Genomic DNA, 24,801 nt, shown 5'->3' with positions numbered 1-24,801 from the left:
CAGGTAATCAATGAGAAATGGCCTTGAGCTGGAATTCAGACCTCAGAAGTCAGAAAAGTGATACTGGAGAAATGCTTTCTATAAGTAATAAAGGTGGGAAGTCCTTGAATCAGAACTCTAAACTCATTACTCATCAGCAAATTCCCATCAGAAAGGAGCCTAATGAATATAATAAATTGGAAGCAACCTCATACCACCACTCATCTCTTCCTTGCCAGCCTAGATTTCACCCAAGAGTGAAAAGATATGCATGTGCTCAGTGTGGGAAGGCCTTTGGTTGGAACTCAGATCTTGATAGACCTCAGAAGATGCATACTGGGGAGAAGTTTTATGAATCTCATGAATGTGGGAAGGCTGCTACAGATCACTCCTTATTGACAATCAAAAAATCTACACTGGAGAAACCTTTTGAATGTAATAACTGTGGAAAGGCTTTCACACCGAGGTGAAATCTTGCAACACATCAGGGAGTCCACGGTGGAGAGAAGACTTTTGAATGCAATCAATGTGGGAAACTTTCAGATAGAGCTGCCATCTTGCTGCACATCAGAGAATTCACATTGGAGAGAAACCTTTTGAATGTAATCACTGTGGAAAGGCTTTCACAGACAGGTGCAATCTTGCTGCACATCAGAGAAGCCACTCTGGACAGAAGCCTTATGAATGTAACCAGTGTGGAAAGGCTTTCACAGTGAGGCATATTCTTGCTACTCATCTGAAAATCCACAGTGGAGAGAAACTTTTTAAATGTAATCACCATAGAAAGGCTTTCACAGACAGGCACAGTCTTGCTGCACAGAAGAGAATCCACAATGGAGAGAACCCTTTTGAATGTAATCAATGTGGAAAGGCTTTTACCGAGAGGTCCACTCTTTTTTTAAATATTTTAAAATTTATTTTGATTTGTCAACAATCACTTCCATAACCTTTTGAGTTTAAAATTTTTCTCCCCCTCCCTCCCCAAGATAGCATGCCATCTGATATAGGCTATACATATATATTCCTATTAAACATATTTTCAAATTACTGATGTTGTAAGGAAGAATTAGAACCAATAGAAGGAACCACAAGAAAGAAGAAACAAAACAAAACAAAGCAGAAGAAAAAAAGCAAATAGTATGTTTCGATCTGCATTCAAACTCCATAGTTCCTTCTCTGGATGCGGATTGCATTTTCCATCATAAGACCTTTGGATTTGTCTTAGATCTTTGCATTACTGAGAAGGGCTAAGTGTATTAAAGTTAGTCATTGCACAACATGGCTGTTACATTGTACAACATTCTCCTGGTTCTGATCATTTCACTCAGCATCAGACCATACAAGTCTTTCCAGGTTTTTCTGAACTCTGCCTACTCATTGTTTCTTATAGCACAATAGTATTCCATTACATTCATATACCACAACTTGTTCAGCCATTCCCCAATTGATGGGCATCCTCTCAATTTCCAGTTCTTTGCCACCACAAAAAGAGCTGCTATGAATATTTTTGTGCAGGTAGTTCCTTTTCCCATTTTTATGATCTGTTTGAGATACAGCCCTAGAAGTGCTATTGCTGGGTCAAAGGGTATGTACATTTTCATTGTCCTTTGGGCATAGTTCCAAATTGCTCTCCAAAATGGTTGGATCATTTCACAACTTCACCAACAATGCATTAGTGTTCCAATTTCCCACATCTTTTCCAACATTTATCATTTTCCTATTTTGTCATGTTGGCCAATCTGATAAGTGTGATGTGGTACCTCAAAGTTGTTTTGATTTGCACTTCTCTAATCAGTAGTGATATAGAGCATCTTTTCATATGACTATAGATGGCTTTAATTTCTTCATCTGAGAACTGCCTGTTCATATCCTTTGGCCACTTATCAATTGGGGAATGACTTGTATTCTTTTAAATTTGACTTAATTCTCTGTGTATTTTAGAAATGAGGCCCTTATCAGAGAGACTGGTTGTAAAAATTCTTTCCTAGTATTCTGCTTCCCAGAGGTCCACTCTTGCTGGTATCAGAAAATCCACTCTAGAGAGAAGCCTTATGAATGTAATTGATGTGGAAAGACTTTCACAATGAGGCACAATCTTGCTGAACATCAGAGAATCCACACTGGAGAGAAGCCTTATGGATGCAATCAGTGTGGGAAATCTTTCACACGGAGGTCCTGTCTGGGTACACATCAGAGAATTTACACTGTGGAGAAATCCTACAAGTGTAATTAATGTGGAAAGGCTTTCAGACAGAGTTCCAGTATTGTTAAACATCAAAAAGTGGATATTGAGGAGAAATCTTATTAATGTAAACAATGTGGAATGATTTCACACTGACCTCAGATTTTGCTAAACGCCAGAGAGTCCACACTGCAGACAAAACTCATGAATGTCATGAATGTGGCAGAGGTTTTAGTTACCACTCTTAATATATTTAACAGAAGAGGTTCCACACTTGGGCGAAGCCTTATGAATATAACCAAAGTGGTGATGCATTCAGGTACCAATCGTCTCCTATTGCCCATCTCAGAAGTCATATTAGATAGAAATGTCATGAATAAGGAAAGGCATTCAAATGGGGTTCAGAGTTTCTGCAGTTTTAGAGAAACCATTCTGAGGAGCAGGTCCCTGTGCACTCAGTGTGGGAAGGCTTTCAGCTAGAGATCATCTCTTACTTTCCATCAGAGGCTTCATTGTGGAGAGAAGCCTTACAAATGTGCTCAGGGGGGCCGTGCTTTTCTCTGGAGGAGGGTGATCAGTAGACACCCTTATTCCTACTGGAATGAAGGTGGATACAGCCAATGGATGTGGGAAGGGCTTCCACTTGACTGTACTTTGGAGAAATCATGTTGGAGACAAAGCCTTAGGATCTAATTACCAAGGGAAGACCTCCTGCTGTAGCACAGACTTCATTAGGCCTCCCAATGAAAGAGACCTCATTGACCATTTCCAAATTCCATCCTCTGCATGCAACCCTGTAAATGTAATGATCTTTCTCTGAGATACTAATGTTTGTTATCATTTCTTTAGCCATTCCCAAAATAATTGATCCTCACTTTGTTTCCTGTTGTTTGCTGGCAGAAAAAGTCCTTCTTTCAATGTTTTGGAACTGTTAGACATTAATTTCTGTAATGCCCTCTTTAAGGTGCTAGGTGACATGGTGAATAAAGTGCTGGACTTGGAACCACAAGGCCTGAATTCCAAATCAGTCTCTGGCACTTCCTAGCTGTACGTCCCTGGGCAAGTCATGTGACTTAATTCTGCCTGAGTTTTCTCATCTGTAGAATGGGGGTAATAAGGGCATATACCTCCCAGGGTTGACTTGAAGATTAAATTGAACATTATTTGTAAAATACTTTGCAAACATTAAATCACTATGGAAATATTGACTATTTTTATGATTACCATTCATAATAAAGTCAGTTGGCTAAAGTGTATGGATGGCTCAACTGAGAAAGAGAGAGGGAGACAGAAAGAGAAACAGACACAGTCATGACAGAGTCCCAGAGTTTACACAAGGGAAATTTGCTTACATTTCTTAATACTACAGAGGAAACATTTTCTTTAAAAAATTGCTTTGTATGTTGTAAAACATCCTGTTTTATTTGAGATGCGTTGGTATTTTTAAAAACTAAGGGGTTTTTTTTAATGAAAATGAGGAAACAATCAAAAGCTAATGATTATCATATGTATTATATGTACCTAGTTACTGAACCCCCAGTCAGTGGAGGGAATGGCCCTAGCTAATCTGATGTTTCCACATCCCAGGAGAGGTCAGCAAGGTCATCAAGCAGATGCCACATGAAGCCTCTGGCAAACGTTCCTTGGAAGCGTCACAGGAGTCAACAGCTGAGCAACCCTAATGTGCCAGGCACTGTGGTAAGCATTGGAGATACAAAGAGTGGCAAGCAGCCATCCCTATCCTCAGGGAGCTTACAATGTAGGGGGGAACCTACAGATATGTAGAAAGTAAGCTAGATACAGGACACGTAGGACTTAATTAGCACAGATAACCCACTGGGCCATCAAGGGCTTGGAGAAGGCTTCCTGGAGGAGAGGGGAGTTTAGCTGGGACTTAAATGAAGCCAGGAAGGTCAGCGGTCAGAGCAGAGGTGGGAGAATGTTCTAGGAATGGGGGACAACCAGAGAAAACGCCGAGAGCCGAGAGATGGAGGGACTTGTGAGTGAAACCTCCCGGAGGCCAGTGTCACTGGATGGAAGAGGACGTGTGGGGCAGAAAGGGTGTGACAAGCCTGGAAAAGGGGGAGAGGGCTGAGTTATGCAGGGCTTTGAGTGCCAGAGGGTTTTTTATTTGCTCCAGGAAATAGTTGGGAGCCGCTGGCGTTTACTGAGTGGAGTCAGAGCTCGCAATGCAGCTTGGACGGATTAATCAAAACTCTGGCAAGACTTACAATCACTGGACCTTAAGTGAAGCGAATCAAAGATTGTAGAACCTGTTCCTGTGACACAACTCTGGTTCTGCACTCTAGGGGAGGTAGTCACAACCTCCAAAAACTTGACTCCAGCATTATTGTACGGTGGGACTTAGGGAAACCATGAAATGATGGTTCATAATCCACCTTCTTTGCTCCTTCCCCTGTTGTGATTTAAGTGTATAACCTGTGCTTTTACTTCAGCTAGGAGAACAGTCGTCACTCTGATTAATTAAACTGCATGATTACTGGTACTCCCATCTGTAGGCCTGCTTTATTTGACTTTGAGCATTCTCAGGTTAGAGCCCGAAGCAGTAAATATCCTGTTAACATTCATTAGTGTCAAGTTTTTAAGGGGGGATGTGGGGTGAAGCCTCGAGCTCCTCAGTACAGGGACAAGGGACAGGTACCGTTCACTCGACTGATCAGTTCAGTGCTGCCGACTCTGGCTCTATTAAGGGCCCCTGCCTGCATCCAAGCCCAGCTTTTCATTGTGAGGAATGCTTCAGGCCCCTTTTCTTGGTCTGGATCAGTTTGTAAGGCCTGTGTTTGTTTGGTTGTTTCTGGCTTGTTTTGTTGGCACACAGATTTGGCTTTGCATGGCTCTTTTCTCTTCTAAGGCAGGGCCGGCTATGGCCTGTGGTTTTTCTCTTCTCTCTTTCATAAATGCAATCTGAGCAGGGTTTTTTTTCTGCAGGAAGTAAAATTTTTGCAGGGTAAGAGATGCTTGCAGAGTTTGTTTTGTGTTTGGTTAACTTTTTAATTTTGTGCTCGTTAGAAATGTTTACTTCTATAATTCAAGTGAATTGCTAGCACAGTGTGGAATACTTGCAATTGTGTACTTGTATTTTGTATATTTGTATTGCTACATTCCCTTATAGTGCATTTCTGTATTGTGTTGGTTGTCTGGTTGATCGGTGTCCTTCGTTTTCGAAAAGGACCAAAATGACATCGTGATGCTACAGTCAAGTTTCAGGGTATCCAGCTGTGGCTGATCAGACCAGTACGCACTCCGGATGCTCTGCCACGGGGCGGGCTCAAACAGTGCCTGTGAACCTTTGGGGTGGATTCTCTGTTTGTGTATCTTGTGTTTCTCGAGCTATTTCAATTCTCCTTTGCTCATAGAGCACAGCACCTTCTCTGATGTGAGCGTACCATGCCGAGCGGTCCTGTGCCACTGTCTCCCGTGTCACACAATCGATTCCAAAGTTCTCAAGAGACACCTTGAGAGTGTCCTTGTATCGCTTCTTCTGACCATCATGTGATGAGCACTTGCCCTGTGTGAGTTCTCCCTAACATAGTCTGTTTGGCAAGCATGCCTTTTGCATTCAAACAACGTGGCCAGCCCATTGGAGTTGTGCTCTCTGAAGCAGAGTTTGAATGCTTGGTAGTTTAGCTGGAGAAAGGACCTCAGGGTCTGGCATCTTATCCAGCCAAGTGATCTTCAGAATCTTCCTAAGACATTTCAAATGGAAGCGACTCAGTTTTCTGGCATGGCGCTGGTATATTGTCCGGCTTTCACAGACATACAACAATGAGGTCAGCACAATGGCTCTGTAGACCTTCAGCTCGGTAGTCAGTCTAATGCCTCTTCTCTCCCACATTTTCCTTCGGAGCCTCCCAAACACTGAGCTGGCTCTGGAAATGTGTGTGTCAACCTCATCATCCTTGTGTGCCTCCCTGGAAAGTACACTACCAAGATAAGTGAATTTTCCACAGCATTCAAAACTTCTCCATTTGCTATAACCGACGGTTCCACTTATGGATGGGTTTAGTGGTGTCTGATGGAGCACCTGTGTTTTTGATCCATACTTTGTTACATCTCAGCTTCAGAAGCTGCATTGAGTGCACAATCATCTGCAAACAGAAAATCATGCACCAGCAATCCCTCCACTTTAGCCTTGGCTTGTAGCCTTTTCAAGTTGAAGAATTTACCATCAGTGCAATAGGTGACCTTGATGCCATGTTCATCCTCATTGAAAGCATTTGACAACATGACTTGAAAACACCTTGTTAAAAAGCACGGGGGCAAGCACACAGCCTTGTTTCACTCCTCTGGTGACTGGGAAAGCTCGAGAGCGCCGTCCATTATCCAGAATCCAGGCAAGCGTGCCATCATGATATTGACATACAATGCTGATGAACTTCTTCAAGCAACCAAATTTTGACTAATTTTCCATAAGCCTTCACAACTGACAGTCTCAAAGGTGACTGCTTGGTCAGATCTACAAATGTTGTGTACAGTCCTATGTCTGGTCTGGCATTTCTCCTAGAGTTGTTAGGCAGAAAATACCATATCAATCATTCCTCAGCCTTTTTTGAAGCCACACTGGCTCTCAGGTAGAAGACCATCTTTTAGGTGAAGGATCAGCCTATTAAGGAGGATGCTGGCAAGAGTCTTGCCAGCAGTGACCAAGAGAGAGACCTCCCTGTGATTGTCACCGGACAATCTATTTCCTTTACCTTTATAGAGATGGACAATGGAGGCATCCTTGATCTCCTGGGGTATAACCTCCTCTTGCCATATAACCTGGAAAATTTCAGTCAGCTTTTGTATGAGCATTGGATCCCCCACCTTGCAAATCTCAGCTGGAGTAGAATCAGCACCAGATGCTTTGCCAAACGAAAGGAGCCTCTGCATTCAAATGCATTGAATGGCATTCAGAATGGCATTCTAAACCTCTTCTTCAGTTGGAACTTTTGTCTCTGCCTCTCTGGGTCCTGTTAAAGGGGTCAGAATTCAGGCCCAGTGGGCTAGAGACCTTGGACTCAGTTAGAGGTTGGTATATAGCCTAAGCAGTCACCTGGAAGTTGATGGCTAGGACCCTTAGAGTCTTGGCTGGAGAAAAATTTGGGATTAGGGAGTTTTTCCCAGTCAGGGAATCATATGTTGAGGTTTAAAGGTTGAGGGGTGTTGGGACCCTAAAATCACAACATGCGGGTCCTGCCTGAATGAATTCGACCCAAGTCTTCTTTCAGTCAAAGACAAGGTTTATTAAAGATCCACCATATTGGCCGGACTCTTAAGGAATGTGAACATTTGTGATGCTAGTAAAGACAAGTGGGCTTGAGCAAGTCTCAGCCATTGGCTGGATTTTAAGAATCTCACTGAGCAGACGATTTTTAGGGCACCTTTTCTAGCCCCTTCCTCACAGGAGGAGGTGAGCATTGCGATCCATAAAAGGCTGTTCAGAGACCCGGGGGTCTGCTGAATCTCACTGCTGCCTCCAGTGAGAAAGTGACCCTATGGCCTGGGCCACCTGTGTGCAGAGTTGTGACTACAGTTCCCAGTGTATCCTCACCTGCTGCTTCATCACTTGCCTGTCACCACAGGACTTTGAGATAGGTAAAAATGGTATAGCGGTATGGGTGATGTCTTTTGATTTGTGTGAAAATTGGATTTAAGCGAGGCAGAGTTGCACGAAGTCGTCAGCCTCACTCTTTCCAGAGACAGCACAGTCCAGTGGCAGGACAGAATCAATAAGACTGGCAATGGCTCAAGATGCAGTGGCTGACATTGGCTTCTTCGATGTCTAGCCAGGCTCTAAGTGCTCCACAGCACTTGTTTCAGCCGCCTTCATGGCCATTGGAACAGATTGTTCTCATCCACCCATTCCACCAGTGGAAGTCTTCACATGCTTGGGGTAGATATATCCCTAACTCACCAATGGGCTTGAGACCTCTCAGCTGCCCTCTACCTGCACATGCTGCAGCTTCTTGGAACCACAGGTGAGGGTTAGGTGGAACAGGTAGACACCAAGGATGGAAAGCAGCCTTGAAAAGGACTTGGCAGTCTTCACGCCAGAGGCACTAGTCTTCCCTGACCATACCCTACACCAATAAATAGAATTAAGAGCTGGTTTTAGGAAAAAAAACAATAAACTAGATAAACCTTTGGCTAATTTGATTACAAAAAACAAAGAAAACCAAATTACCAGTATCACAAATGAAAAGGGTGAATACACCACCAATAAAAAGGAAATTAAAGCAATAATTAGTAGCTACTTTACCCAACTCTATTGAAATATATCTGACAATCTAAGTGAAATGGATAAATATTTACAAAAATATAAATTGCCCAGATTAACAAAAGAAATAAAATAATTAAATAACCCCATTTTAGAAAAAGAAACCAAACAAGCCATCAATGAACTCACTAAGAAAAAATCTCCGAGGCCTGATGGATTTTCAAGTTAATTCTTCCAAACATTTAAAGAACAATTAATTTCAATACTATGCAAACTATTTGTGAAAACAGGCATAGAAGGAATCCTCCCAAATTCCTTTTATGACACAAATATGGTGCTGATATCTAAACCAGGAAGAGCCAAAATGGAGAAAGAAAATGATACACCAAATTCCCTAATGAATATTTATGCATCCCCAATTGACAAATGGTCAAAGGATATGAGTAGGCAGTTCTCAGAAGAAGAAATTAAAGCCATCTATAGTCATATTAAAAAATGCTCAAAATCATTATTGATTAGAGAAATGCAAATGAAAACAACATTGAGGTACCACATCACACCTCTCCGATTGGCCAACATGACAAAACAGGAAAATGATAAATGTTGGAGAAGATGTGGGAAAATTGGAATACTGATACATTGCTGGTGGAGTTGTGAAATGATCCAACCATTCTGGAGAGCAATTTGGAACTATGCCCAAAGGGCAATAAAAATGTGCATACCCTTTGACCTGGAAATAGCACTTCTAGGGCTGTATCCCAAAGGAGTCATAAAAATGGGAAAAGGACCCATATGTACAAAAATATTTTTAGCAGCTCTTTTTGTGGTGGCAAAGAATTGGAAATTGGGGGTATGCCCATCAATTGGGGAAATGGCTGAGCAAGTTGTGGTATATGAATGTAATGGAATACTACTGTGCCATAAGAAGTGATGAATAGGCAGACTTCAGAAAAACCTGGAAAGACTTGTATGGTCTGATGCTGAGTGAAATGAGCAGAACCAGGAGAATGTTGTACAATGTAACAGCCATGTTGTGCAATGACTAAAGTTGATAGACTTAGCCCTTCTCAGCAATGCAAGAATCTAAGACATCTCCAAAGGTCTTATGATGGAAAATGCTATTCACATCCAAAGAAAGAACTATGGAGTTTGAATACAGATCGAAGCATACCATTTGCTATTTTTTTCTTCTGTTTTGTTTTGTTTCCTCTTTCTTGTGTTCCTCCTATGGCTTCTAATTCTTCCTTACAACATCATTAATTTGAAAATATGTTTAATAGAAATGTACATGTAAAGCCTATATCAGATTGTGTGCCATCTTTGGTGGGGGACAGAAAAATTTAAAACTCAAAAGCTTACAGAAGTGATTGTTGATAAATCAAAATTAATAAAAAAGAAAAAAATGAATATTGATGCAAAATTTTTAAATAAAATATTAACAAAGTAATTAGAGCAATTTATCACCAAGATAATATGATGACCAGGTGGGATTTATACCAGGAATACAGGGTTGGTTCAATATTAGGAAAACTATCAGCATAATTGACCACATGGGTAACAAAATTAACAGATATCATATGATTACTGCAACAGATGCAGAAAAAGCTTTTGACAAAATTCAGCACCCATTCCCATTAAAAACACTAGAAAGCATAGGAATCAATGGGGTTTTCCTTAAAATGATAAGCAGTATCTATCTAAAACCATTGGCAAGCATTATGTTTAATGCGGATAAGGTAGAAGTTGTTCCAATTAGATCAGGGGTGAAAAAAAGGATGCCCATAATCAGCACTAGTATTCAGTACTGTACTAGAAATGTTAGCTTTAGCAGTAAAAGAAGAAAAAGAACTTGAAAGAATTAGAGTAGGCAATGAAGAAACGCTACCACACTATGCAGCTGACACGATGATATACTTAGAGAATCTTAGAGAATCAAGTAGAAACTGACTTGAAACAATTAACAACTTAAGCAAAGTTGCAGGATATAAAATAAGCCTATATAAATCGTCAGTATTTCTATATATTACCAACAAATCTCAGCAGCAAGAGATAGAGACATTCCATTTAAAATAACTAGATAATATAAAATATTTGGGAGTCTATCTGCCAAGACAAAGCCAGGAACTATATGAACACAATTACAGAACACTTTTCACACAAATAAAGTCAGATCTAAATAACTGGAAAAATATCAGTAGCTCATGGGTAGGCCAAGCTAATATAATAAAAATGACAATTCTACCTAAATTAATTTACTTATTCAGTGCCATACCAATCAAACTACCAAAAAATTATTTTATAGAGCTAGAAAAAATAGTAACAAAATCCATCCACCATGTATTTTCACAGAAGTCACTAGTCAACAAATGTTGAACCTGGAGTACTCCAAATCAGCAATACTTTGAGAACCTGCCCCACTCCCATATGTGTACACCCTACAAGCACCATGGGTCTCCCTTAAACTTTGAGAGACAGGTGCCTTCCTGAGCACGAATGTTTGACATTTAAGCATACAGTGACATTTCAGGATATGACTTCACTAGGAGGACTGGAGACTCCTGAGTCCTGCTGAGAGGGACCTGTGATTTGATGCTAGAGAACCATGAGAACCTTGTCTCTGTGATTGAGAATGTCTTTCCTTTGTGATCCACTATTTGCCTTTGGGGTGTTCTTTGCTTCTTATTTTGTGGGAAGACGCAAAAGTCCATTGAAGCCTTTAGATTGGTTACTTCTTGTTTTAGGGGGAAGGTCTTTGCTTTGGACAAGTTGCAACCCCTCAGAAGATTCTTGTTAAATTTCCAGACTAAATATCTTTTTTTTTTTTTTTGCTTTTTTTTTTTTTTTGGTGAGGTGATTGGGGTTAAGTGACTTGCCCAGGGCCACACAGCTAGTAAGTGTTAAGTGTCTGAGGCTGGATTTGAACTCAGGTCCTCCTGACTCCACGGCCAGAGCTCTAATCACTGTGCCACAGAGTAAATATCTTAAGGAATGGGTATTTGGTCAAATGAAGGAATTTTTCTTTTTTGGATGCAAATCAAGTGTCTGACTGGTCTCATACTTGTACAGAATACAAGACTGTCTCCTTCAGAGGTCCTTTGTAATATTCTCTACACCTTTTTAACATCTTTTCTTTTCCCTCATGGATTAGAGGATGGGATTCAACTTGAGCCAGATGTTTTTCAGAATGCTTTCTCTTTTGTCTCTCTGTGAGCAGGGTTTTCAGTTTCTTAGATGTCATCTCCCAGTTGGAAAAGAGCACCATAGATGCCAGCGACCAAAGTCCCAAGAGGTGCCTGTTAAAGTGAGAGATTCACAAGGTAGCTGATGGGATTTGTTGTAGCAGCCCATTACCTGGTCATTCAAATGGCAGGACTATTGGGATATTAGATATATCCTTTTGACTACTTATCCACTGAGGGATGATTCTAGGAATAAATCCTGCTGGTAGATTCCTTTCTCTACTAGAGAAGATCCTTAGTAGAAGACATTGGATGCAATGGTGTTTCCTCAGTTATTAGCTTTCCTTCCAGATGATCTAGGTTATGCATCCCTTCTTCGAGTTCAGAAATGTTTTCACAGCCACAGTTGTGAAAGTGACCCCATCCTGTCCTTTTCAACATTTCCTATTGGATTCTCTAACATTCAGATCATCCATCTTATTTTTTCTCTCCTGTGCTCATTTTGACCTCATCATGGATGTGGTATTGGTCTGAAGATCATTTCTGTTAAGCCTTTTTCCAGGTTTTGCAGCAAATTTTATCAAATAAAAAGTTGTTACTCAAGCAGCTGATGGCTCTTGGGTTTCTGGGACACTGTGTTTGAAGTGATCTATTGTTTGTATCTTTTCTTTGAAGGCTGAAAATGCTTTTCTTGGTCCAAGTAGGGAAAGTGACCTTATCTGGCCCCTGTCAATATTCTGTATTGTATTCTTTAATATTCAGATCATCTCTTTTATTTTCTTCTCTCATGTACTCATTTTGACTTCGTTGTCATATGTGATATCAGATGCTGGTAGGAACCTATTTTCTCCTAAGCCTCCTTCTTGATTTACCAGCAGTTCTTGTCAGATAAAAAGTCATTTTTCAAGGATGTTCTGCTCTCAGGTTTATGAAATACTGTATTTGTTTAGTTCAGCTGTTTCTCATCCATCCTGATCTTATCTGTCCCTCTAATCTACTTTTATATCTTTTTCATTTCCAAGTAGCTTTGAGGGGAGAATTCTTAAATAATAAAAGTAATAGGGAAGATCGGAGAAGCTAAGAGGCAGTTTTAATTATATAAAATATTTTGAAGTTTTTGTAGAAACAAAATCAATTCAATTGCTTTAAAAAAAAAAAAAAGCCATACTGCTAATTGAGAAGAAAAAATGTTTGTATAAAATGCTCTGACCAGAGCTTGATATTAAAGATATATTGGGAATTGACTCAAATATTTATGCACGAAAGCCACTTCTAAATGGTAGTCAAGTGAACTGAACAGTTTGAAGAACAGATGGACATGATCTTGACCTTGCCAAAAATGATCCTTCATTAGTAAGAGAAATCTAAGCATTTTTAAGAAATTCACCTCCATCTCATACCCAACAGCTTGTCAAAGATAATAACAAAAATACTGGAAACTGATCATGTTAAAGGTACTATGGCCAGACTGGAATACCAATTAATAGATGATTGGTAAAGCTTTTTATTTGTCCAGGCTGTCTGGACAATACTACTTCGGAATTACATGAGAAAATTCACAAATGTTTTACTACCCTTTGACCTAGACTGTTAAAAAAAAGTCTTCTGTGTAAAAAATAGTCCCAGCATCAAAATACTGGAAAGAAATGGGTGCCTATTGAGGAAGAAATGCCTGGATCAACTGTGGTAATGTGAATGCCCTTGAATATTATTTTGTTATAAAAAGATATGAAATTTTCAGAGAAGCAGGAAAAGACTGGTGTGAAGTGAAGGTGAACAAAGGAAGCCCATTTTCTAGGGCTGTATTCATAGTGACTACGTTATTTTGAACATTCCTTCAGTAAACCTTTATGACGGGCCTACTGTATGCAAGGCACAGTGTTAAGTCCTAGGGATACAAAAAGAGGCAAAAGTCCCTGGCCTAAAGGAGTCTGTAATCTAATGGGGGAGACAACATGCAAACAAATATATACAAATCAAGCTACAGACAGGATAAATAGGAAATAATTAACAGAGGCAAGGCACTAGAATTTGATAGGGATCGAGGAAGGCTTCCTGTAGGAGGTGGGATTTTTAGTTGTGACTTAAAGAAAACCAGGGAGGTCAATAGTCAGGGCAGAGGAGGGCATGGGGAACAGTCAGAGAAAATGCTCGGAGCATCTTATTAATGGAACAGTCAGCAAGCCAGTGTCCTTGGGTTGAAGAGTACATGTTGAGGAGTAAGTTACAAGAAGACAGAAAAGAGGAAGAGGGACTAGATTGGGAAGGGCTTTGAATTCCAAAGCATTTTGTATTTTATCCTAGAGACAAGAGGAAGCCACTGGAGTTTACCTGGGCGCGGTGACATGAGCAAGCAAACTTGGGTTTTTAAAAAGTGTCTACAGTGACTGAAAGGAGATTGGATTGGAGTGGAGAAAAACTGAAGGCAGGCAGGTCTACCAACGCATTGAGGTGATGAGAGCCTACATGAGAGGGGTGGGAGTGTCAGAGGAAAGAAGGGGCCTATTCCAGAGATGTAAATAATGGGAATCCTTCATGCCCTTCTCATTTTGATGAATTGTAGCAAATGATAATAATTAATTCTTGATAATTGATGATGGAACCTCCAGAGAGAGGGGAGGATCTCACATTGTGAACTGTGGTGGGCACTGTCTACTGCAGTCACTGCTGGTTTGTCATGCTTACCCTGGTTTTCATTCCCACAAGGCAGGATTAGCTTGAGCAGGTCGGGATGACGATGAAGTGGCTGGGGTCAAAACAAGAGCAAAGAGCGAGACTTCTGTCTAGAGATCTGGGCTTGGAGTCAGTTACCAACCTTTCTGGGTCTTCAGAGTTGACCCTCCTTGACTGACCTCCAGGGGGACCTTCTGTGCTCTGTATCTGGAATCCTGCGAATTTAAATTTTACTTTCATATCCAATCTTGACAAACCCAGGCCTTTAAATATATACAAAAGAATAACGAAAAGCAAATAAAAAAATAAGTTATGTAACATGGAAGAATTTTAAATGATTGTACACTTGTCTTTAAATTTACATCGTTTGGCAACTCTTAGCCCTTCCCTGAACCAGGTTAATATCCACATCATCGTTGTTGTTTTCATTAAATGCATTATCTTCATTTTTTCTGGCATACTGTGATTTTTACCTGTTGATGTTGACTTTAACTCCATAGTTGCAGCCCAAATATGTTGTTCCTCGAGACCTGCTTGCTTCACTCTCCGTCACTTCACTGATGTCCTTCATCTTTCTCTGGAGAAATCTTTCTAATTTTCCTGGCCCTAGATTATTCTGACAAGTTGTGGGCTACATTTTATTCTTATTCCCCAACCAACTGACAATAGGTTTTTAAGTTTGGGTATTTAACAAATAATTCTGCTGGGAATGTTGGTGGAGAGGCAGACACAGAGTCCCAATCATTTCCCACTTTCTGAATTTTCTGAGCTCATCATTTTACTTCTGCAGTGACACCCACCTGAAAATAAGGCTCTTTTTCTCTGAGGCCACTGTTTTTGGTGCCAGCTATAAGTCGAGTCATCAAGTGTTTATTAAGCGTATTACTATGTGGTATCGTTACTGTGTGGCAGGCACTCCGAGGAGCCTGGAAGTACAAATACGAGCAGAAAGAAGTGATTTCAGTGTTCTGGTAAGCAATTTATTTTGTGTTGGTCAGCTAGGTGTCTGTTCCTTTCTTCTCACCAACCTTTCACTTCATTCCCCTCCCCACCTCAAAAAAGTATTCATTCATACGGGCAGCTAGATGGCGCAGTGGATACAGCACTGGCCCTGAAGTCAGGAGGAACTGAGTTCAAATCCGGCCTCAGACCAAACACTTGACACATACTAACTGTGTGACCCTGGGCAAGTCACTTAACCCTGATTGCCTCACCAAAAAAAAAAAAAAAGTATTCATTCTTTCCATTTGAAGTTTCAGTATCTTTTTCTTTGATGGAAAAGACAGAAGTGGGAACTTAAAATCAGACTTCGAGGTCCCTGAGCGCAAGGATTGTCTTTGGCCCCTCCTTGTGTCCTCTTTGCTTAGCATAGTGCCTGGCACATAGTAGGCCCTTAATAAGAGTGATGGACTAGTAGAGAAGAGTGACTGCTTATCTCTTATGTCTTTAAGATTCACTTAAGAGCCCAGCTGCAAAATATAAGGATTCAACTTTGACAGAGGGCACTTGCCTAGAAGCATCTTCAAAGGAAGGAGAATCACAGGATGGTCCATGGTATCCCAACATGGGATAGTCTGGGAAATGGGAAATCAAGTTAAAGTCCAGGCAATTATAGTGGACTAACCAAAAAAAAAAAAAAGTACCTTATCAGAGGAGCATTGCTGAAAGAAAGTCATTAGTGAAATTTTAATTTGGGACTAGTCTTTTTTCCATAATGTAGAGTTGCTATGGAAAAAAAAAGGGGGGGAGGGGCTCAGTAGACATTTCGAACACATAGAAAGAGCATCAGATAGTTTTCAGGCAGAATTCAGGGAAACACAGTCTCCTCAGGGAAGAAATCAATAGGTATAATACACAAGAGACCTTTCATTTTCCTCTGAATATCGTTAAATATCCTAGAATACATAATAGTAAAAAAAAAAAGATATAAACATAACAAATGCAGAAGAACCTTTGACAAAAGATTAAATTGTACTCAACATCAGAGAACTGGAGAGAAACCCTTTGAATGTAAGGAATGCGGGAAAGCTGTTAGGCAGCAGCATTACCTTCAAAGAGACCACAGTTTTCATACTAGAGTAAAAACTCTGTATGTAATTCATGTGAGAAAGTCTTCACTGAGACAAAAGAATTCATCTCACTACTTAGGCAGCCAGTTTGCAACTCAAACATTTCAAATCAAAGTGTACTTTCCCAAGGAAACAAAGATGATGTCCTATTGCTAAGCGTAGAATCCATGGAGGTCAAAGAGAAAAAGAATGGCTCCACAGACACCCAGATGTTCACCAAAGCACCTTCTGAACCAGGCAAGAACCAGAAACAAATTCAACGTCCATCAATCCGGGAATGGCGAGACCAGCTGTAGACCCAGATGTAATGTAATACTGCTGCACCTGGAAGAAGACAGAGGAGCACACACAGACTTTGGAGAACTGACATGAGGGAGAAGAACACGCCTGCTACTGGACCACAGACACTTTCCTCCCTTTCCAATGGTGACTGTGCACCTACTGTCGGGGCAGACAAAGTCACTGGTTTTGTTGAACCTTTGTTCTCTTTCTCTTTTAAAATCTTTGTTACCAGAGAAGGCTTGCTAGCGGGGGGAGGAGGGAATGAGGAACGCAGCCTAAAATTCATGTCATGCAATGACAAAAGAAACCATTATACAGAACAAAAAGAAACGCTCACATTTAGGGCGCCTGAAAGCTGGCAAAGAGCTTTAAATGCATTATTTCAGGATCCTCACAACCATCTTGCAAGGGAGGGGCTGTTACTCTACAGGTGTGGAAACTGAGGCTCAGGGACATTGTTTCCCCCGTCACCCAGCCAGTGCCCAGGGTAGGATTAGGACTTAGAGTCTTCCTGGCTTCCAAATACAACACTATATGAGCTACACCATGATGTTATAGGCTAGTAAAAAAATAAAAAGATGCAACCTGATATTGCTGAAACGGACTTTTATAGTCAGCATGTATATAGCCCCTTAAAGGTTGCAAAGCAATTTACAAATATGATCTCATCTGATCCTCACTGCAACCCTGGGAGGGTGAGCTGTTATGGTCCTCATTTTACAGCTGTCAAAATTGGAGAAACAGGTTCGGTGACTTCCTTAGGGTCACACAGCTAGTGAATATCTGAAGCAGGATTTGAACCCGGATGAGAAATAAATTTGCTCTTTTTAACTGTCATGCGATAATACAGAACAATAGTATTCAGTGTTAAACACAACTTTTCTCATATTCTATTAAGACCAATTGATATTTTTCCATTTGATGCATATACACTAAATGTTCATATTATTTGCTTACCTATTAAGTCATCAAGTATAATAATTTCTCTGGTGAACTTTTTTATACTTATTTTTTTCAGGGGACAGATCTGAGGCCACAACATAATTAGGGGCATTTTTTTTCTACTCCCCTACAGTAGAATAGATTGTTTTGAGCAATCTCTTCTTTGGGATAGCTATTACTCATGCGTTCTTAAAAATGTATCTTCAGTGACTCCAAACCATCATGATCGATACATGAACAGCGTACAATGACTTTGGTGTTTATGCATCAATTACATCAAATTCTATCTCCTACTAAGTGCAACAAATTCTTTCAGTTTCTCAACCAGACATCAAATTGTTTCCAAACTTAAAGACAGTATGACATGCAAATGTAAATGAATTTTCAATGGATGACCAAAGCTATGCACATATCTTCATTTATTTTCTCTACACTGCAACAAAGTAGTCACTTCATTTGTGTTACTTGGTAATCTCATCTCATCAGTGCTATAATCACCACATTAAGATGCTACAAATGTCTGTGTTCTTTCATTGCAGAAAACAGACTCTTTGAAAAACATGGTCAGTAGGCATGCACCTTACAAACCATCTTGAAACCGTCCTGAGCAGACCTCCCATTGCCTCTCATTGGAGTGTTTAGGCTGCTTTCTGATTTGAACTTTTCTGTTTGTTATTCTTCTTCTGTCCAGGAGATTTTCAAGGGAACTGTTTGGTAACACAAGCCAGTCATTCCACAGAGTTTGGGAGAATGTAGCTAATATTGCCAACAGTAGAAAGAAGAAAGTCAGGTCTGTTGAGCTGTTTTCTTACAAAGTTTGTTATATTCTGTCAGCCAGGTAAAACCCATGCCTCAAAATGCAGAAGAGTCCAAGCTAGGTTGAAAGCAGAAAAGTTTTATAAGGAAGAAAATCCGACGCTAGTACGGTACAAAAAAGGCAACAGCCCAGCAGAGGCAGAGCAAATGTATACATGAAAACCACAAAAGGGAAGTTCACGGGGGTGTTGGGGACAAGGATGGACCATCTTTCCCAGGAGCCGGTGGACACAGAAGTATGACCTCCTTGTACAGCTCCTTCTGAGGAGGGTCCAAGAGGCCCCACTCCTCCTGGGTGAAGTGCACAGCCACATCCTGGAATGTCAGCAGCTCCTAAACCATCAAAAGTCACATCATTGAGAGCCGAAAGAGACTCCAGGATTCACTAGTCCAACCCTCTTCCACTCAGAGGAGGAAATTGAAGCAAAGAAGGGATTTGCCTAAAACTCACAACCTTTATGGCTGTCACAGCCAACACTTGAAACCAGTCATTAAGAACCCAATGGAATATGGAGAAAAGCATTTTACATTTGAAGTGAGAATCATGATGGAATAATAAAAGCTAGAAAAATGTCTTGCTATACAAGGTTTCTCCCCATGGAATTAGGGAGAAGATATGAGCTCTATAACTGGCATATAAGAATCTATAGAGGAGAAAGTGAGGTCTGTGTAATTCCTCCCATGTCCGAAGTGACATGTTTTTTTTGTTTTTTGCTAGGCAATGGGGTTAAGTGACTTGGCCAGGGTCACACAGCAAGTAAGTGTTATGTGTCTCAGGCTGGATTTGAACTCAGGTCCTTCTGAATCCAGGCCAGGTGCTCTATCCACTGTGCCACCTAGCTGCCCCCACTAAGTGACATTTTAAGACTAGTCTATGAAGGGTTTGTGAGAAGTTGGTAAGTACTATATATTCTGGGAGCGAAAAAAACCAACTTAACAGTGATGCCTGAGGAGAGAACAGAGAAATTATCAAGCAAATTTGCTAAAAGTCTATAACAAATTCTTAAGTAGAGAAAAGAATTCTAAAGAGAGATTACTCACAGCATGGCCTCAACTGAGAGGATGAGAGTATCTGGAGTCAAGTGAAGAAGCTGTGTTCTTATCCTGAGGGGTTGAGAACTCCCTGGGTATGACATGTCAGTCAAAATATCTTCTGTCTTTCCTTTATGACTGCTTTCAGTTGTTCAAGAAATACATTCATTCATTTTAATATTTAATTATAGAGAAGTGAGAGTAACTATGTGGAGAAAGGAGGGTTCCTTCCTTCATTAAAAAGTAGTATTTCATGCAACGGGTTAGAGATTGAGCTAATGACTAAGAGAGACATTGACAGCTTATGAAAAATGAGTTATTTAAGCCTGCTGCTAGAACTCTAGAACATTGGGGACCAGGAATCAAGGGGCAGACTGATGGATTTCATACAGGAAAACAGTCACGTCTTCCAATCCTTTGGTACCTGGGAGGGCTCATCCATTTTTCCAATCTGTTTCACACAAAATGTGTTTGGCTGATGCACTTGGCATCTGATGCGCTTTCATTTCAAGCAGAATAGTATGATTCCCTTTTGAAGAAGTTGTATTATAGGGGCAGCTGGGTGGCACAGTGGATAGAGCTCTGGCCTTGGAGTCAGGAGGACCTCAGTTCAAATCAGGCCTCAGACACTTGACACTTACTACCTGTGTGACCCTGGGCAAGTCACTTAACCCCTACTGCTTCACCAAAAAAAAAAAAAAAGCTGTATTATTTTGAAGTAACTGTCTTTCCTGTGGAGAAAAATCTCTTCACTTTTTTGTCCTTTTGATTTTATTTAAAAGTTTGATTTATTTTCTATTTGTAAAGTATATTTTACTTCTACCTTCTTTTATTTCTCTCTTGAACTTTTTTTGGGTGATAAATTCCTTTTTTATTTTGTTTTTATAGGAAGCAAAACATATGTGATTCTTCTCTTTTCTGATCTGAAATGACATTTGTAAATATGAGCAATCGAAAGAGTGAAAAAAGTAGACAATGAACATTGAACCAACATGGTTTTGTTTTTTTTAAATTTAAGTGTTGCTAGAAGAGGGTTTCTCTTGACACCACTTATTCAAAAAACCTTTGGAAAAGACCTGAGTTATATGGAAGCTGTTGTGTTTTATGGACTAATAAAAATAGACTTACAAGCCTGCTTTTCACACAGAGAAACTGAGAGTCTGGAAGAAAGCCCTTTATATAAAAAGAGTGAATCACCAGTAGAGCCTGAAATATGACTTTAGAGATTGCTAGATGATTACTAACTCTGAACCTGTTGAAATCTGCTCCCCCTCCAAATGTTGGCTGTACATAAGACTATATACCTAGCGGCTACCTTTTATTGAACTTCTGAGCAATTAAAGAATTCCTTAGTCTTTTCCTGATTTTTTTAAGATTCACAAGAATTTACAAAATTTCCCTTTTCACTTGGTCTTCTGAGTCACGACCCTTCACTGCATTGTAATTTATTCAGAGTGTGAACCATCACTATAGGACTCCCTTTTCTTCACCGATAATTCATCTATGGCATCCCTACCTTGTGCTTATCAGAAGCTCTTGCCTGCCTCTTTCCTTCTTCATCCCCCCCACCCCAGTCTCTCTTCCCCACCAGGGCTGAGCTCATCAAACCTCCACAGAAGGAGAGGGTCAGCTCACACATCTCCACACTGGCACCTGGTTGCCCTACTTTCAAACTCACATAGAGGGAGCTTAATCAATGCTTATTGACTAGTGACTACCCAAACAGTCTCATCTCTGAGAATCTTGCTGTAAAAGCCCACCACGATTTAGAAATCACCTACTTTTCCAATCCTCTTACACCTGACTTCGTCCACCTTCTCTGTGACCCAATGGCACTGCCCTCCTTCTCGTGCCAGGAAGAAGACGCTCCATCTCCAGGCTCTGGGCATTTTCTCTGGCTCTCCAGAATGGCTGGAATTCTCTGCCTCCTCACTGAGGCCTCCTGGGGTCCTTCAAATCTCAAGGAAAATCCCACCTGCTACAGGTAACCTTTCCCAGCTCCCCAGTATTCTAGAGCCTTCATTCTATTAATTATCTCCCATTGTCGGTTGTACATAACTGTGTGCTTGTTGTCACCCCCAATAGACTGTGAGCTCCCTGAGGGCAGACACTGCTGTTTGCTTCTTTTTGCATGAGCCCTACAAAGCACAGGGCCTGGCACATAGGAGGCACTTAATAAGTGTAGAGTGAATAACTGCCTGCATTCTCTCCTTCTCAGAACCTCTTCATGGGATCTTACAGTGCCTTCTTTCCTCCATTCTCTAAGAAAGTGGGAGACTTGTCTTTGCAAAGGCAAACCAGGTACGTGGCCATTTCATCCCATCCTATCCTGTCCTCCCCAACAGTTAGCATAGTCAGTCATTCCCCACACCCAGTTCTCTCAGATTCTGTATCAGTCGGCACCTTTCTTACTGACGCCAAACATACCCATCTCCCCGATCTTTACAGAAGCCTTCCCTAAACCCTCACCACCCTTGAGCAATCATTCTATGTCACCTCCTTTTCTCAGCCAAACTCCTTGAAACATCTGGGAGAACTTTCTACTTTCCTCTCTCACTCCCTCCTCAGATGCTATTCACCCGTTTCAGATGTGTGTGACTCTTCAAGATCCCATCTGAGGTTTTCTAGGCAAAGACACAAGAGTAGTTTGCCATTTCCTGCTCACGCTCATTTTGGAGATGAACAACTGAGGCAAACAGAGTTAAGTGACTTACATGACTCAGGATCACAGAGCTAGAAAGTGGCTGAGGCCAGATTTGGACTCATGGAGTCTTCCTGATTCCAAGCCTACTGCTCTACCATGGGCCACCTTGCTGTCCGCCTCCCCTCACGCCATAACCCTTTACACAACTTGGCTTTCATCCTTGGTTTACTAAAAGTACTCTCTCCAAACAGTCACTGAGGCTTTAATTGCTAAATCTGACAAACTTGTTCTTTAAAATTTGGATTTAGTCAAAAGGCCACACTTAAGGATCCAGATGGCCCATGTGGCCTGAAGGCTGCAGGTTCCCACCTCTGCTCTAGACGGACTGCATTAAGATACCAGGATAGAGTCATTTTGATCTAATGAGGCTCTGCATTCTCATCTTTAGAATTTCTGAACATATTGCCTTAATGCCAAATTTGCCTCCCACTTTAACTCCTTCTCTTTGGCCTCATGCCCCTCCCCCATCCTCCTCCAGAGACCAGGAGGCAGAAGGGGCTTGGGATCCCAGCTGGGATGAGACCAGTCAGAGCCCAAGGGCACCAGAGCCAGAGCTCTGCCTCCACCTGATACTATGGGTGAGATATGTGGGTTGGGCACCTGTGACCCATTGGGAAAACTGGGCGTGGCACCCGAGGACCTTGAGGATGGGACAGGGAGCCTGGACAAGTAGCTGGTGCAACCCCCCCGCCAGGCCTTGGAGGGAGGCCCGCTCCTGGCAAAGCTGGAGGACAGTCACCAAGAGGTCAGAGGGGGCAGATGAGGCCCAATGGAAAGGGCAGCCAGCAGAAGTGGGGGGTAGGGAGGGGCCTTCCTTCAGACCTACCTGGCACCTGCAGGGTGGCTTCCCACAAGGCAGAGAGATCTCAGCTCCAGGGAACATGGAGAGATCTCTGTTGTGGGGGAAGAATGCAGAGAGATCTCAGCTCCCAGTGCTTCTATTCCCAGCCAACCTGCTCTGGGTGGGTCTTCCTAACCCCAAGAGACCTGCCCTGCCCTGCTGTCCGTCTTCTAGAGTGACCCCTCTTCTCCCCTATCCTCCTCCCAGGTGTCCAAGCTTCACCCCAGTCAGAGAAGTCCACCAGGGCCACCACCCACCAGGCTGGTAATCTCTGGGCTCCCCTCCCCCACTGCTTTACCACCTCTCTCTCTCCCTCCCTCCCTTGCCCTCCTCTGAGGCTCCAACTCTTCTCAGCAGAGTCTCCTGGTCTCCCCCTGCTACATTCATCTTCTTCCTCACAAGGATATGCCCAGCTTACATCCCTCCTGGTTCTCCCAGCCATTCTCCTCCCGATTCCCTCGCCCCTGAGACCCCCATTGCTTCTCTGCAGCCTGGGCCCAGACTTGCCCACCCTTACTCAACTCTCCTTCAAACTGGAAACATTTACAGCCTTGGTCCATCTCCCTTCTTGACCTTCCATCACCCCAATCCTAACACCGAGGTGCCTTCTGTTCTGTCTTGTTTTTATTTCCTAAGAGATGTTCTCTCACTGGAAGACAGCTGGGTCCTAATGAGGAGCTGAGGCCAGGACATCAGGACACCTGGTGCCAAGGCATGTGTTACAGCTCACCTTATAAACTTCATCTACTTATATAAACCTTCACACCTGCCTCCAAGTCTAGGGGTTTGGCTGTTATCAGATTAAGCAAGTGAAATCCATCCACCCAGAGGTCCCACCAAATCCCTCTTCACCCCTCCAAACCCGGGTTCTAATGGTAAGGGGAGAGGTGCAGAAAGCAGGGCATATGCTGGTCCTGGGGCAAGAGGATGGCAGGAAACGAAGAAAGAGGCCAGAGAAGGAGTGATGTGGGATTGCCATTGGGGCTGGGGGGAATACATTACCCCAGCACAGAATTCTTATTGATCCTTCTGGTTTTTTGTTTTTTTTTTTAACAAAAGTAAAGACAGTCCCCACCCCCTGGGCCTTACCTGGCAATGGGGGTGGTGAGCAGGGAGGTGCTCTAAGGATGAGAATGTTACTGGGCTGGGCAGTGGGGCCTTAGGGCCTAGACTGCCACTCATCCTCCAGGTACTGGAGCAGACTGGGATGTCACCTTGGTTCTCTTTTCCTCAACTGGAGGGGAAGGGACTTTGGGGATGAAAATTAAAGCCAAAAGAAATATAAATGGTAGCTATTATTATCTTTATTTCTCTCCAGGAGGTCCTCAGGGCCTCTGGGCTGAGCAATTCCCCAACACTAGACCTTGTTTCTCCCTTGCACCCCAGTGCAGTGTCAGGAACATACAGATGAGGAAACTGAGGCAGAGAGCAAGTGACCTGACACAACTCATAGGTATCAAGGCAGGATTTGAACTCGGATCTAGCTGACTGAGGTCCAACACTACCCATGGCACCCCCCAGGTAGTTCCCTTCACAGAGATGACTGAGTGTGAGGCCCAAGGGGCAGCTAGGTGACCCAGTGGATAGAACACCAACCCTGAAGTCAGGAGGACATGAGTTCAAATGCCGCCTCAGACCAAACACTTGATACTTACTAGCTGTGTGACCCTGGGCAAGTCACTTAACCCCAATTGCCTAAAAATAGAAAAATAATTTAAAAAAAAGTAAGTCCAGGACTGAGGGTCAGTCAGCCCCATGGGGAAGGAGGTGCACAAGGAGAAAAGGAGACCAGGTCACATCAGAGGAAGGACTTACTAAGGGCATGGATCCCTCAGTTATCAGCCCAACAGGCAGGAGGAGAACCAGGACAGGAGAGAATCCC

The 24,801-nt window shown here is 42.0% G+C and overlaps 1 protein-coding gene across 4 annotated transcripts in view; it reads left to right on the top strand.

Annotated features, from left to right (window-relative positions):
- Window positions 1-21,629, top strand: part of LOC114041545 (zinc finger protein OZF-like) — a 42,769-nt gene extending 21,140 nt beyond the window's left edge. The window contains exons 3-4 of one of the 4 annotated variants that reach the window (XM_027860055.1): window positions 21,231-21,358; window positions 21,593-21,629. In XM_027860055.1, coding sequence (XP_027715856.1) covers window positions 21,231-21,310 — 80 coding nt within the window. In that variant the 3' untranslated portion in view covers window positions 21,311-21,358; window positions 21,593-21,629. Of the gene's footprint in view, window positions 1-3,748; window positions 3,860-4,301; window positions 4,735-5,538; window positions 5,742-13,864; window positions 14,523-21,230; window positions 21,359-21,592 lie in introns of those variants that run through there. The other 3 variants (XM_027860053.1, XM_027860054.1, XM_027860052.1) reach the window with 3 other exon arrangements.
- Window positions 21,630-24,801: the final 3,172 nt, after the last annotated feature.

This window comes from Vombatus ursinus, unplaced genomic scaffold (genome assembly GCF_900497805.2).
Source record: "Vombatus ursinus unplaced genomic scaffold, bare-nosed wombat genome assembly UNPS02014175.1, whole genome shotgun sequence".
Classification (NCBI taxonomy): domain Eukaryota; kingdom Metazoa; phylum Chordata; class Mammalia; order Diprotodontia; family Vombatidae; genus Vombatus; species Vombatus ursinus.
The sequence above is the reverse complement of the archived record's forward strand: the minus strand, read 5'-3'. Positions and strand labels throughout refer to the sequence as shown.